Raw genomic sequence first — 13,874 nt, 5'->3', positions numbered from 1 at the left:
ATGCTCACACAATAACAGAGTTAACACAGACAGACACACATGGAAACATGTGACCCTTTTTGGAGGCTAATCATCTAAATCAGGCATCCCCAAACTGCGGCCCTCCAGATGTTTTGGACTACAACTCCCATGATCCCTAGCTAACAGGACCTGTGGTCAGGGATGATGGGAATTGTAGTCCAAAACATCTGGAGGGCCAAAGTTTGGGGATGCCTGATCTAAATCCATTCCAATCTTGAGTTTATGCCTGGCTATGGGACAGGATGGGACGCGGGTGGCACTGTGGGCTAAACCGCTGAGCCTAGGGCTTGCCGATCAGAAGGTCGGCGGTTCAAATCCCTGTGATGGGGTGAGCTCCGGTTGCTTGGTCCCAGCTTCCGGGTCATGTGGCCAGCATGACTAAGCCACTTCTGGCAAACCAGAGCAGCACATGGAAACACCGTTTACCTTCCCTATTTATCTACTTGCACTTTGACGTCCTTTCAAAGTGCTAGTTGGCAGAAGCAGGGACCAAGCAGGGGCCGCAGACCTTCTGATCGGCAAGCCCTAGGCTCTGTTTTGTCCTGTTAACATGACAAAAAGTTTTGATGGGCTATTTGAGATAATCCTTTAGCTCCTGGAGTGAGATGTGTATTTGAGGGCACAGGAAAAGGAAGTTTTTGAGTGAGGGTTGCTGGGAAGGAAAAGTAGGAAGAGGAGCTGAGATTCATCTTGGGCAGGTTGCCTGTGCTGCTGCCTCTGGAAATGACCATGCTGTAAGATCTGGACTCCCTCCATGCAGACTGAAGGTGTAAATAGGTGTAAATAGGTGAATAAACCATAATTCTTAAAGCAACGACAGTCTCCACCGCATCCTCAATTCTCCAGCGGAGCACAGGCCCTGTGTGGGTGCCTGGATTCAGCAGAGAGAGGGGCAGGCACCCAAATTTTTGTAACAATATCTGTATGAAAGCATTGGATGCCATTGTTACCGGGAGGAGCACAATGTCCTCAGTACGCTGATCAAAAATAACAGGAAACCCCAAAAGGCAATAGAAATGTATAAAAAGTTATTTATAAGGTAAGACTAGATATAAAATGAACACATGAACACACACACACACACACACAATTATTAACGAACATGAAAGATTCTCACTGTTATGTAACAATTACCATTTCTCCAAATTTCTCCTGGATTACATCGTGTTTCATGCTTCCTTAGAAACAAAACTGGATAATTTATTCCAATTGGCAACTGTAAATCCCCTTATCACCTTGTGTTTGAGGCTTGCTAACTGTGAGAAATTATCCAGTTTTGTTACTGATGAAGGATGAAGCAGGATGCAATTCGGGAAATCTCAGCTAACATTTTAGATGCACTGGTGACATGCAGCTTTATTTATCTGTAACCTCTGAATCGGTTGTGGCTGTCAACTGTCCATGTCAGTGTCTGGAGAGTGGTGGGCTGGATGAGGGCAGCAACATGCTCCCTGCTGGGATTTTTGTCAGTTTACCTTTCTGTGCAATTTAGTTTGCATGTAATGTTGCACTCCCCTTCTTTCCCCCACCTCTTGCATGCTCCAATTCCCTTCCTATCCTCCCTTTAGTTTGCCACTATGTACATGCAAACAAGGCTAATTGTGGTTTGCACAAATCACAGATTGCTTGGTTCAGGTCCAACACAAACTATGTTTCCCCACCCACCCCTGCCACTGTGAAACGAGGAAATTGGAGCATGTGAAGGGAGGAGAGAGCAGGAACAGGAAGCAAAGAAGCCTAGAACACAGGCTCTGTTCATAGGGGGCAATGGTGAAGCCTAGCAAGTCTGACCCGTGACTGAGTATGCATCCTATAATACCGTGTTTCCCCTTTTTTAAGACGTAGTCATAATATAAGCCATGGCAGGGTTTTTATGCATTCGCGAAATATAAGACATACCCCGAAAATAAGCCGTACCTTGTTGCTTCCCTTTGGAGCCTCAGAGAGGCTTGAGACCAGATGGGAGGGGGCCCGAGGCAGAGCAGCAGCGGGGCGACTGGCGGCGGCGGTGGGAGCCACACTGCCAGAACGTTGTGGGCCGCATGGCCCGAAGCAGAGCGGCGGCGGGAGGCAGAGCGGCGGCAGAAGCCCTGCTGCTGGAACATTGTGGGCCGCATGGCCCGAGGCAGAGCGGCAGCAGGGCGACTGACGGCGGCGGGAGCTGCAGCAGAGCGGCGGCGGGAGGCAGAGCGGCAGCAGAAGCTGTGCTGCCAGAACATTGTGGGCCGCATGGCTGAGGCAGAGCGGCAGCGGGGCGACTGACGGCGGCGGGAGCTGTGCCGCCGGAACATTATGGGCCGCACGGCCCGAAGCAGAGCAGCGGCGGGAGGCAGAGCGGCGGCAGAAGCCCCGCCGCCAGAACATTGTGTGCGGCATGGCCTGAGGCAAAGCAGTGGCTGGAGGCCTGCTAGCCCTCCCACATGATTCCGGAGGCTTTTCTGCAGCGTAGGTGACGGCCCACTGTTTCTCTGGGCCGTCAGGCTGCAATTTCACCGAGCCCCACCAAGCCTAGACGGCGGCGGCATTGGCAGTTCTTTAGGAACTCGCAGATCTGGATCTCGCAGTGCTTTAGGAACTCGCAGAACCAGATTGGGCAAAACCTGGCACGCAGCGCAGGCGCGGGATGAGGGACACGATCCAGCCTAGGCAGCCCTAGCGACGGCGAGGGGGGAGTTGCGAGCCTGCCGCTGGATGAAGCAGCCCCACCCCACCCCCTGCAGTGTCTCTGGAGCCAGATCCCTCGGCAGGATCACTTCCCGCCCCCACTGCTTAAGAGGAGCTGCCGGTGGAGCGCAGGGAGCCTGGAGGGGTGGCGAGGAGGGCAACCTGTCCGTCTGCCCGCATCCCTCTCTTAACTGCTGTACAGTAACTTGGCAAAGAGGTTTCCCACCTCATCGTCCCTGCAGGCAGGCAGCCACGTTAGAGGGGAGAAGGGCAAGGGGGAGGGAGTTCATTAATGTTTCGAGAGTCAGCTCAGGAAGGGGACAAAGGGAAGGCTTTAAAAGCGTCGCGAACGGGGAGATATTCCCAATGCAACGGCTTGAGTATCTCCTCTTTTACATTGCAATCTGCGTCAGCTTTTGCAACAGATAGGGCTGCAGCGCCGGCGCCCAGAGCAGATCTATCCATAGACAGTTCTTGCTTCACAAAACCCAAGTCTTGTGGCACCGTTAAAAAAAAAAAGACACCCCCTGAAAATAAGACACCGTGTGTTTTTTTGAGGAAAAAAAGTTATAAGACGGTGTCTTTAAAAAGGGGAAACACGGTACAGCCCCGAATCAAGGCACAAGTGTCCCATGATACATGTGCAGCATCCCTCAACAGAGGAGAGACTGTAAGCAAGATTTCTCTGAGAGTAGAAACTTTGAAACCCACTGTGCTAAAGAAAACAATCAATCCTCTGGACTGCTGCCTACCTCCCTGATTTCTTTGATTTTGGACCCTCCTTTGCCTATAAGGGATCCACATTGGCTTGCAGGAACTACAAGTCGCAGCGTTACAGGAGGCTTGCTTGTTACCGTGCTGTTTGTCATCGAAGCGTTGATATCCTGAAATGACAGTGTCAAGAAGAATTAGGCCAGGATTGATTAGTCCACTGGACACTTGAGAGGAACAGTTTAAGTATTTTAAGCAACTGTTTGTAGTGTGTGCGGAATTGAGCGACTGCCTTGATTTTACTTTGTGTGGGGTCTGATTTCAAATCAGCTTGGAGGAGTCGGAGCTTCCTTCTAGACTGCTTGCATTCTTGGTCAAACCAGGAAGCATTCCAGGGGATGTACGGGATACGGGGCGGTTTAGTGAGAACCGGGAAAAGGGAAGAGGTGATTTGGTGAAACAATGAGAAGGAAAGGTGGACCTCATTTGTTCTTGTGAGTTGGTCTTTCAAATCCAGAATTACTGGGGAGGTTAGGTGGGCCTTAAGGGCATGCTCCAGATGGAGGTCCCATTTCTTTCTTCTTGGCGCCAGAGGCAAAAGCTCCTGCTGATTGAATTAGGAAAAGGAGCTTGATTGCTGGATTCAGATTGTGATGGCAATTGGGAGGTGGTCACTATCCACCCTATTGAAGATATTAAAGCTATGCACCTGATCTACCAATGTAGGGCCGAGCCAGATGTAATCTCTTACGCTTGCGCCTCTGGGGCCTATAAAGTATTTTAGAGAAAGAATAAATATGAAGAAGTGTGATTTCACTGCACTTAGAGACCTTGAGGCACAATTCTGAAGATATTTTTCTTCTGCAGGATTAATTGAAACAGATACCTGTCTGTGCCTTGCACAACTACCATTTGTTCCAGTGGGGTTTACAGAAGGCAAAGTTATTTGTTAGTTTTGCCTAAACAGTGTCCAGTGGAAGGATTTTAGCTGCCATTAAACAGCCAACAGGTAGTGATCATCCATAAACATTTTACACTTTCAATGTGCAGGGGGGGAAATGCTGGGAAAGCATTGTCAGTGAACACTATACCAGTGGTGTTAGATGTAAGTCTACTGAATTTTTTATTTCTAATTTTCACATTGGTCACCAATTATTTTTGTGCACACAATTTTTCATTTTGTAGCATGCAAATAGATGGATTCAGTTCCGTATCATATTTTACCAGAGAGAGTTGTATGGGATTAGTGAGCCAGGAAAATAGGGCAATCTTCCTACCCTTCATTACTGTCTGAGTAATGCATATTTAGCTCAGTGGAAATAGCCAGTCTAAAAGCAACAGAAATGCATAACAGAAAAGATCATACTAATGATTGGGGTGCTGAGAATTATTAGAAAGGTACTTAAGGAATAGTAGGAATATTAAGCTTAGTTCCACACTACCTTTTCATGAAATGTAATACATATTTTCATGGGTGTTATCACTTGGACAGCTCACTCCCCATTCGACTGGCACGGAGGGCAGGGCTCTTTGGGGGTGGGCCTGGGGAAACAATCCACATGGCAGCACCTCTACCAATGAAACACAGCACCCTGTTGGCGGGAAGGAACCCGCTGTGGCCCGGCCTGCCCAGGCACCCCGCTCCGCTGGGAGAAGGGAGGAAGGCCGCGCAGAGCAGCGGCGCCCGCTCCCCCACTCGATCCGGCGGCATCAGACAGGCAGGCGGCCTCCGGCACAGCGCAGCCCTGCTGTGAGGTGCGGGGGCCGCCGTGAGGCTCCCGCCGCCCGGCACGCCACGCCAGGTAAGAGTTTTCCTTTTTTTAAGAGTGTGGGGGGCGCCCGCCCGAGGGATCCCTGCACCAGGGCGCCCGATGACCTTAAGACGGCCCTGCTCTCCTCTCTCTCCTTGGGAGTCCTCTGGGCAGCCACAACTGCCGCCCCTGGTCTCTGAGCTGCCCCCTCCATCCCAAAGAGAGGTGACTCCTCACACTGCCCCACAGAAGCCTGGGAAGCACCCCCTGGCCAGCACCAGAAGCACGATTCACCTGCGGAGCTTGTAGCCAGGGCTGCTGCAACAAACAGGAGGCAGAGACACGAGAGATCATAAGAGGAGGGAGGGAAGGAAGGAAGGAGGAATGGAGGCCAGTGTTGCCTGCAGCACCCCTGACTATCATTCAAGGCATGCCAGGGTGCCACGGCACACTGGTTGAAAACCACTGATCTAAAGCATGAAGGATAATGACCTAGTCTAGTGCATGTTGAGTGCTCTGAACACCTGAAAGAGCTGTACAAATGTTACATATTATTGTTTAATACTAAATTTGGTTGAAACTCCATGAAAAAAGTGTAGTATCTGGGGGTGGGGTGGGGGAATAGTCTCAGGTATCCATATTAGATGCTTTAGAATTGCTGCTGCCTCCCCAATTCAAATTAAAAAGTAGGGCACAACAAACAGGGATTTTGTCTCTCTCATATCCACATGCAGCCAGAGGGGACAGATTTTCCCCAGAGAATGCAAAGAGGAAAATTAATGATCAGACAACATGCAAATGGCCTGTTATTCCTCTTCCATTGTTACTTGTGTGAGCATTTATAAAACAAATTCTGTATTAAAGCAAACATAAGGAAATTAAAACAAGAGTAGCCTGAGGTATGAGGAATTTCCATTTACTTACTTCTTCAAATTTTAGTGCAATCATGGAAAAAGCCTTGAAAATGGCATCTGTTGGGCCCGTTATCGTCACAATTCTTTCTGGACAGGAGCCTTCTGAGATGTTGATTCGAGCACCACTCTGTGAAAAGGGCACCCCCCCCCAAAAAAACCACATTTATTTGTAAAGTATCTACTTAACAGTTTACCAGCCTTGACTTGAAAAGTACGCTTTTCAGTGTTATCCAGTTTAACAGCATGTATATACCCCCTCCCCCTGCAGCGGTGCAGAGGCAAGGTAGAATTAAATGAAGGAATGGCAAGGCAGGTCAGATAGGTAAAACATAAAGGGACATGTGCAAAAGTTATGGACTTTTCGAGGTGTGAACGGCACCCCGGAATGGATCGAGTCCGTAACTAGAGGTACCACTGTAATAGGCAAAAGCATAACAGTTTAGGGAAATTGTGAAGGGAGTTGAGAACAAGAATGCCACCCATCAGATGAGTCTAAAGTTACTTATGGGACAAACTTAAAACACATTTGCCATGATTCAAGAGTTCCATGGTTTGTGCCTATCTTCCCTTCCAAGCTGCAGCCCCTTGGACAGAAACCGATGTAGACTTTTCCCAGGGACTTTCCAGAGCATATGAAGAGATCACACAGTGGGCAAATGGCTCCCCTCCAAAATCCCTGAGTGCATCTCAAGAATCATATGCAGGACTTTGGATTAAGGCCACTATAAGCAATTTAAATCTATATTTTTATGACTTGCCTTTATAGCTTACACTTATATAATAGGGGAAAAATTCCTTCCAGTAGCACCTTAGAGACCAACTAAGTTTATCATTGGTATGAGCTTTTGTGTGCATTCACACTGCTTCAGATACACTGAATAGATACACTGAATAGGAGTTAATCTGGAATCCTAGTTATGGGCTTGTTTGTTTTTAAATAATATTTTTATTGAAGTTTTTCAAAAAAAACTACAAAAACACTTAGAACAAGAATATAACAAAGGTACAATGCTGTGTTAGTTCTGTATTACATAAACTCCAGCTTTTGGAATCCTGGTTGCGGGTAAACTATGGTTAGAGCAGATAATAATTTGTTGCATCATGACGAACGATGGTTTCCTGCTAACTGGAAGCAGAAGCTTCGAATCACGTTCTCTCACATTCAGAGGAAGGAAGAAGGCTTCAAAGCAACAAACCCATGGTATGTTGCTGGATGGGAATGATAGTATGAATTAGTTTCTTTCTGTTAGGAAGATTTATAATTTAATTAATTATGAAGGACTATTTTGCTGGCAAAGAGCTAAATGCTCAAAACATGCTGGGAGCATTTTTCCCCTGCACTTTGGAATCACTTGCTTCACAATGGATGTGTGGTGAGACCCTCTCAAACAGACATATGCAGGGGATGAAAAATAATATTGTTCTAACAAATAGACTATAATAGGCTATTTTAATATCTTGGACAGAAAGGCTTTTTCCTGTTGAGGAATAATAGCAATGCGTAGTAAGAACAACAAATAAGACAATGCCATGCAGCTTAAAATTTATTACCAGACTAATAAATATGAAGCAGAAAAGCTGAACAATTTTGAAAAATATCAAGAGTCTGATATATCATTTCACATTTTTTAGAACAGTCTAATAAACTGTGAATAACTTATAAAGATCCCTTCTATTACAGGAGGGAACACAAATGTTTGTATTCTGGTTTTTGTGGTTCTGTAGCATTTTCATATGAGGTCAACCTGACACACACTAAAGTTGCAATCCTTTATTTCTGCTTACTTAGAAGTAAGTTTCTTTGATTCAACACAAGTAAAAATGGTTAGTATTGAGTTGTAACTCACAATTAAGCCCATGGAACAGACTAGGCTGTACCAGTTCAGACTGCATGAATACTTCCATGCTTCTCCAAAATCCTTGCATATAGAAATCTAGCATCTTAGGAAGAAGGCTAGAAGGCAAGAGACCTTTCCCCGAACATCTAAACCCTCCTATTGGCACGAAGGGAAAATGTGAGTATGTATTAAGGGACCTTCAGCCCCATATCATCCCTTGGCTTGTAACAGTTTTCCACACGCTTGGGTGCAAACATGTAGGGGGAACTCATTTTCTAATTTTGTAGGCTCCCCACACAATTTAGAAACCCCGACTGAGCAGCTTCTTTGTACTTGCAATGCCTCCTCAAGTGAGCAATGACTGAGCAGGGCTCTTATTTCCTGACTAGTTTTCTATGTGCACAGATATTTCATTTTATTTTGGGGGGTATGGGGGAACATTCAACATGTGAGTTCTTTTATGTGGTAAGAAGAGGTACAGCCTAGACATGTAATTCTTTACTTCAGTGAGAACTAAAACTGTATTTTAAAGATTAATTGCTGTAGATTCAGAGCAGTAATCTGATCTTACTGAATTGTTTTGGGTTTTTTAAAAATGATTATTTTGGTAAGAAGCCCTGAATTAAGTTCTCAATATTTATATCACCAATAATTTAGGATGGTGTATATCAGGGGTCAGCAACCTAAGGTTCATAGGCCACAAGCGGCCCATGGGGGCATTTAACTGGCCCATGGACCCCTGCCGCCTGCTCGGTCGGCTCCCGTGGGCCACACTAAACCGGTGCAGAGCAGAGCGGGGACCGCCTTCTGTGATGCTGGTCGGCTTCCCATTGGCTGCAAGAAGCTCCATGCCAGAAGGAGCGCCGGCAATAGCATTTGCACATGCGTGCGCGCACACACTCCGGCCCACCGTGGCGTCTGTGGGACCGTGAACTGGCCCAAGCCACAAAAACTTTGCCAACCCCTGGTGTATATGGAATTATTCCATTTTATCATCACAACTCTGTAAGGAACTTAGGCTGAATGAGAGTGACCGCCCAAGTTCATCCAGTGAGCTTTATAGCTGAACAGGAGATTTTCACAGCTCAGACCCCCTCTTGTCTAAATTCAGTGTACTATGCATGAGAAGGGAACATAACAAAAAATTGTGAATTACAGTTCATTGCAGATACCGGCGTATAAGACGACTGGGCGTATAAGACGACCCCCAACTTTTCCAGTTAAAATATAGAGTTTGGGATATACTCACCGTATAAGTAATACGACCCAGCATATAAGACAACCCCCAACTTTTGAGAAGATTTTCCTGGGTTAAAAAGTAGTCTTATACGCAGGAATATATTTGGTTTTGGTTTTTTGACAACTTGGCGGCAGGATTGATTCATACATGTGAGCAATACAGCAATTCAGTACCACCACCAGGTATATATTTTCTTAAATTGCAGAAAAATTAAGTCAAAGAGTAAAAAAATTACGTGCTAAGAGGAAGGCACGCTTGGCAAATCCACACCGTGATCAACTCCCGCCCGGAAACCAATGTCCCCACTGTGGAAGGACGTGTGGATCCAGAATTGGCCTCCACAGTCACTTACGAACCCATTGTTAAAACCATGTTCATGGAAGACAATCTTACTCGGCTACGAGTGATCGTCAAAGAAGAAGAAGAAAGAAGAAGAAGAATTTTCTGAAATTGCAGAAAAAATAAGTCAAAGAGTACAAAATTTACATCTTACCTCCTCCCTCATTTTCTTGACGGTTTCACCTTTCTGTTAAAGAAACAGAAAGCATTTATTAGCTCACACTAACACGCTCCATGACTGGTGAATTTGTAGAAAAATATCAAATAAACTGAGCTGACTAAAAAAAATTCACCCTCAAAAAAGTGGGTCACTGACCTTTCCAATGATACTGCCAACCTCCTGAAACAAAGCAAAGCAAAATATACATGAATGCAAGCACAAAAGAGAAACACATCTACACATCTATATATCTTAAAAATGTAAATGGACCAGAACAGATATTATTCAACATATCTAAAAGTATTATGTAACTGAAACAACAGAAATGCACAATTATATTGCTAAACAAGGCAGTGAAATTGAAGATGGTGAAATGAAAGTCCACAGACTAGATATGGCCTGAAATAATTCTATGTTGCCCCAGAGGCCAAGCCAAATGCTTATCGTAATCAAGGTAAATAATAATAATAATTCCAGCACCTTTAACCATAAATAAAGTAATAACAATTGCATTCAACTTGTTAACAATCTTACTAAGAAAGCTGTGCTATAGAGCTATGACATCTTTTTTGAAAAGGAGAAAGCATGATAACAGGGGGTCTGTTCATGCTCAAAGCAGAGATATCAGAAGATCAAGCAAGCAAGACCATGACAGCAGACAGCCTGCACAATAAATATCCATCTATTAGTGGGAAATGATTTACACAGAAACATTAACATTTAACAAATTATAGAGCTGGATGCTAATGCTGCTTGCATTGCTCAAGAAGTCTCATACGTGATCAATACAATGCAGCTGCGTAGCTCTTCCAACAGACTGTCATCTGACTCACTGTTGACCAACAAACATTACTATTCATGTCTTTAAAAACAAAACAAAACCCCAAAAAACAGTACATGGATTCATCAGGGTAGAGCCAACATTTGCTTCTGCAAGGCAGATACTACGAGCATAAATATATTTACACTTCTTCAAACTAGGCATTTATATTTTATGGACCTTCTATTTAGGCTGCAATCCTATACAAGGTGACATGGGAGTAAGTCCCACTGAAGTTAATGGGGCTTACTTCTAAGTAAATATGTATAGGATTGCACTATTTGGTTAGTTTCAAAAATTTCTATGCAAATGTTTCTCAGAACATACCAGTAAGGCAACCCAAGTACTTGCAGTTCAAACAAGTGTTTGGAGATTTTGTTATTTATTTTCCAGGTCCCCTTATCTCCCCCCCCCCAACAGTGAAAACAAAGTGAAGCTTATTTATTTATTGAAATATTTATAGACCACACATTTGTGAAAAAATACAGCAAGGTGATATACAACACACAAATTACAGCAAGATAAATAAAAACAACGCTAAATACTGTTTGGTAAAAAAAAAACCACACCCCAACTTCACATTGCAAAGGCCTGCCTGAAAGAAGGCAAGAATGATTCCTGCCGAACCTCTATTGGCAGGGAGTTCCTCAGGGCCGTCCAGGCCTGCTGCTCTATGGACTCAGTCCCTAGCAAAGGATAATCAAACCTCAGTTTGAGGACCCACAAGATGTTTGCTATCAGAGCAACAAAGCCATGGAGGCAGAGCATTATGAATCAGATTTTGATTTATGAAAGAAAGCTCCCCCCCCCACCTGCTCCTGATAACGAGAATGAGCTTGAAACACTTAATTTCCTCATAAATAATTGGGAGTGCCTGCAACTTTGGTTTTTTTCTTCTTCTCTGGAAGTCCAGTCCTTGTCTTGCATATATTTTCTGCCAATGTTAGTTCTGGAGAATATACACCTCCTAAATTTTCAGCTAGTCTGTTCAATAAGGAACTGTTTAAAAACAAAATATCTATTTTATTTAATGATAGAAGCCAGACGTAGCAGAAGTTTTAACGTCTGATTCACATGATGGATTAGGCAACAATGCATTTTGGCAGCAACTGAGCAGTGCAGAAGCAGTGGGTGTTATCACTATGCAGGAAACCATTTCCAAAGTGATTGCTTTAGCTGTACTGTAATGTCATAACAACACCCAGCTGCGCGAGTCAAACAGAGCCATACAGTGCAGCACTTAGGAAGAGAGTAACTAACAGATCTAAACTTGACAACGCAATTGACAGTTGCCAGAGATCCAAATATTCAGTTATGCTGTTTGAGAGATCATTGTGTGCCTAATGGGGTAACAGACATGTGTGCCTTCAGTAAAGCTCTGACACAACTAACTTGCATTAGCATAACTTAACAAATGAAGGTGAATGTAAAGGCTAAGTCAGGGATCCCTAAACTTACCCAGCTTTGGGCTGGTGCCTGCAGCGAGAGTGGGTCGGAAAAGAGGAAGAAATCGCTTGTGCGCATGCGCATGGGCCTCCTCCAACCCAGAAGTGCGCCGGAAATGACGCTTGCGCATGTGCGCAAGCTATTTCTGGCGCTTTTCCAACCCGGAAGTGGGCAGCCACACAGCACCATGCTGGTAAGAGCGGGCAGCGGGTGGGCGGCGGGGTTTGTTGCGGGCTGCATCATCTGGCCCCTGGGCCGTAGTTTGGGGAACCCTGGGCTAAGCACCTGAGCTATGAACTAAAATGCCACCTGTACCACATACTCTCTTAAAGACCTTAGACAAGCTGCTGTCTGTGCCTCAGTCCTTACAAAGAGGTATTTGCAGAAAGCTGAGAGGGATGGGAAGTTTAGGACATATGCTTTCATGAACTAGAGTACGCTAAGAAGAAGCCACAGAGGATTAGTTTTTAAGATGCTACAATATTTTTGTTGCAGCTGACTACCTGAAATGTAGAGGAGTAGGATGCTGTGGCAGCAGTGGGCAGAAGGGAGATCAATCCTCTTCCTCCATCCTCTCCATTACTAGAATGCATGTCAGTCTACAACTGGCAAGCTGGGCCATGTTGCAGATTTCAAACATTTGGTGGATCTCTCATCCTCCAAACAGCATTTCTGTGTCTGCACAATGGTAAACAAGTTGAAGGAACAATTGTCTAACTTTCTGGAAGTAAAATAAACTCTGTGATTAAGATGTGGACACACTTCTAAGGGTTGCTGCTACAAGGGGGGTGCAGACATTCTTGCACAGCTCAAAGTAGTTAACTGTATCAGGAGCCTTTAACCTTTGGGGCCTGTGGCCACATCTGGATTGCCACCCCACCCCCCATTTTGTTTGGTTTAGAAGTCTTACACAGACTGACAGCTCACTTGCTGTACTTCGCTGAAATACATGTAAAATAGTTTTGCATCTTAAAACAGGAAAGGAAACACTTTTGAACAAGGAATACCATACATGGAAAATGGTGGCACACTTGAAATTTTGGGGGAAATGGCAAAATATTGGCTTTGGGGCATGGCTATTCACATATCTTCCTCTAATAACCTCTGGCCTATGGGTTTCCTTAGGCTCACCAGGAGTCCTAATTTGGCCTGCAATGACATCTTCCTTCAGCCAGACTTGTAGGGCAGGTAAATCTACAACTGCAGAGGAATAAATGGGTCACCTTAAATTGCACTTCTGATTACTCCAACTTTTTAATGTGCAAACCAAACAACAGACACATCCACCTATCCCTAGTTATAATCAGTTTTGCTAGTGTGTAAATAAGGCTAAAAAGGGACCCAGGTGGCACTGTGGTTAAACCACTGAGCCTAGGACTTGCTGATCAGAAGGTTGGCGGTTCGAATCCCTGTGACGGAGTGAGCTCCCGTTGTTTGGTCCCAGCTCCTGCCAACCTAGCAGTTCAAAAGCATGTCAAAATGCAAATAGATAAATAGGAACCGCTACAGCGGGAAGGTAAACGGCGTTTCCATGTGCTGCTCTGGTTTGCCAGAAGCGGCTTTGTCATGCTGGCCACATGACCTGGAAGCTATACGCCGGCTCCCTCAGCCAATAATGCGAGATGAGCGCGCAACCCCAGAGTCGGTCATGACTGGACCTAATGGTCAGGGGTCCCTTTAAATAAGGCTAAAATGTTGGGCCTCTAATACTGTTAATAACAAAGCAACCTCAAATACAGCCACTAACATACACCCATGTTTCTGACCCAATATCTCAATGTAAAGCAAGTTACCTTTCCATGCATAAGAAGACGTATAGTGAGTGTGACATTGAGGCCCCCTTCCGTCACCTTCGGATCTTTTGTGTTCATTCTTGTCCAATATCTGCAGTTGTTGAATATAGTGTTTCAGGGTGATTTCTCCCCTGCACTTAACCTAGAAAGACAAAAGGTTACCATTCTGAGGTCAAT

General features: G+C 45.1%; 1 protein-coding gene across 13 annotated transcripts in view; it reads right to left on the bottom strand.

The window, feature by feature from the left end:
- The window catches only part of LOC118095417 (poly(rC)-binding protein 3), a 249,935-nt gene that overhangs the window by 32,880 nt on the left and 203,181 nt on the right, over positions 1-13,874 (bottom strand). For all 13 annotated transcript variants that reach the window (XM_088655488.1, XM_060282171.2, XM_088655484.1 and 10 more), the window contains 5 exons: positions 13,698-13,839; positions 9,795-9,818; positions 9,633-9,665; positions 6,072-6,188; positions 3,438-3,569 (listed from right to left, as the gene is read on the bottom strand). In XM_088655488.1, the coding sequence (XP_088511614.1) occupies positions 3,438-3,569; positions 6,072-6,188; positions 9,633-9,665; positions 9,795-9,818; positions 13,698-13,775 (384 nt within the window). In that variant the 5' untranslated portion in view covers positions 13,776-13,839. The remainder of the gene's footprint in view (positions 1-3,437; positions 3,570-6,071; positions 6,189-9,632; positions 9,666-9,794; positions 9,819-13,697; positions 13,840-13,874) is intronic.

This window comes from Zootoca vivipara, chromosome 12 (assembly GCF_965207765.1).
Source record: "Zootoca vivipara chromosome 12, rZooViv2.hap1.1, whole genome shotgun sequence".
Taxonomy (NCBI): Eukaryota; Metazoa; Chordata; class Lepidosauria; order Squamata; family Lacertidae; genus Zootoca; species Zootoca vivipara.
Note: the sequence above shows the minus strand (reverse complement) of the source record. Positions and strands in the feature narration are given on the sequence as shown.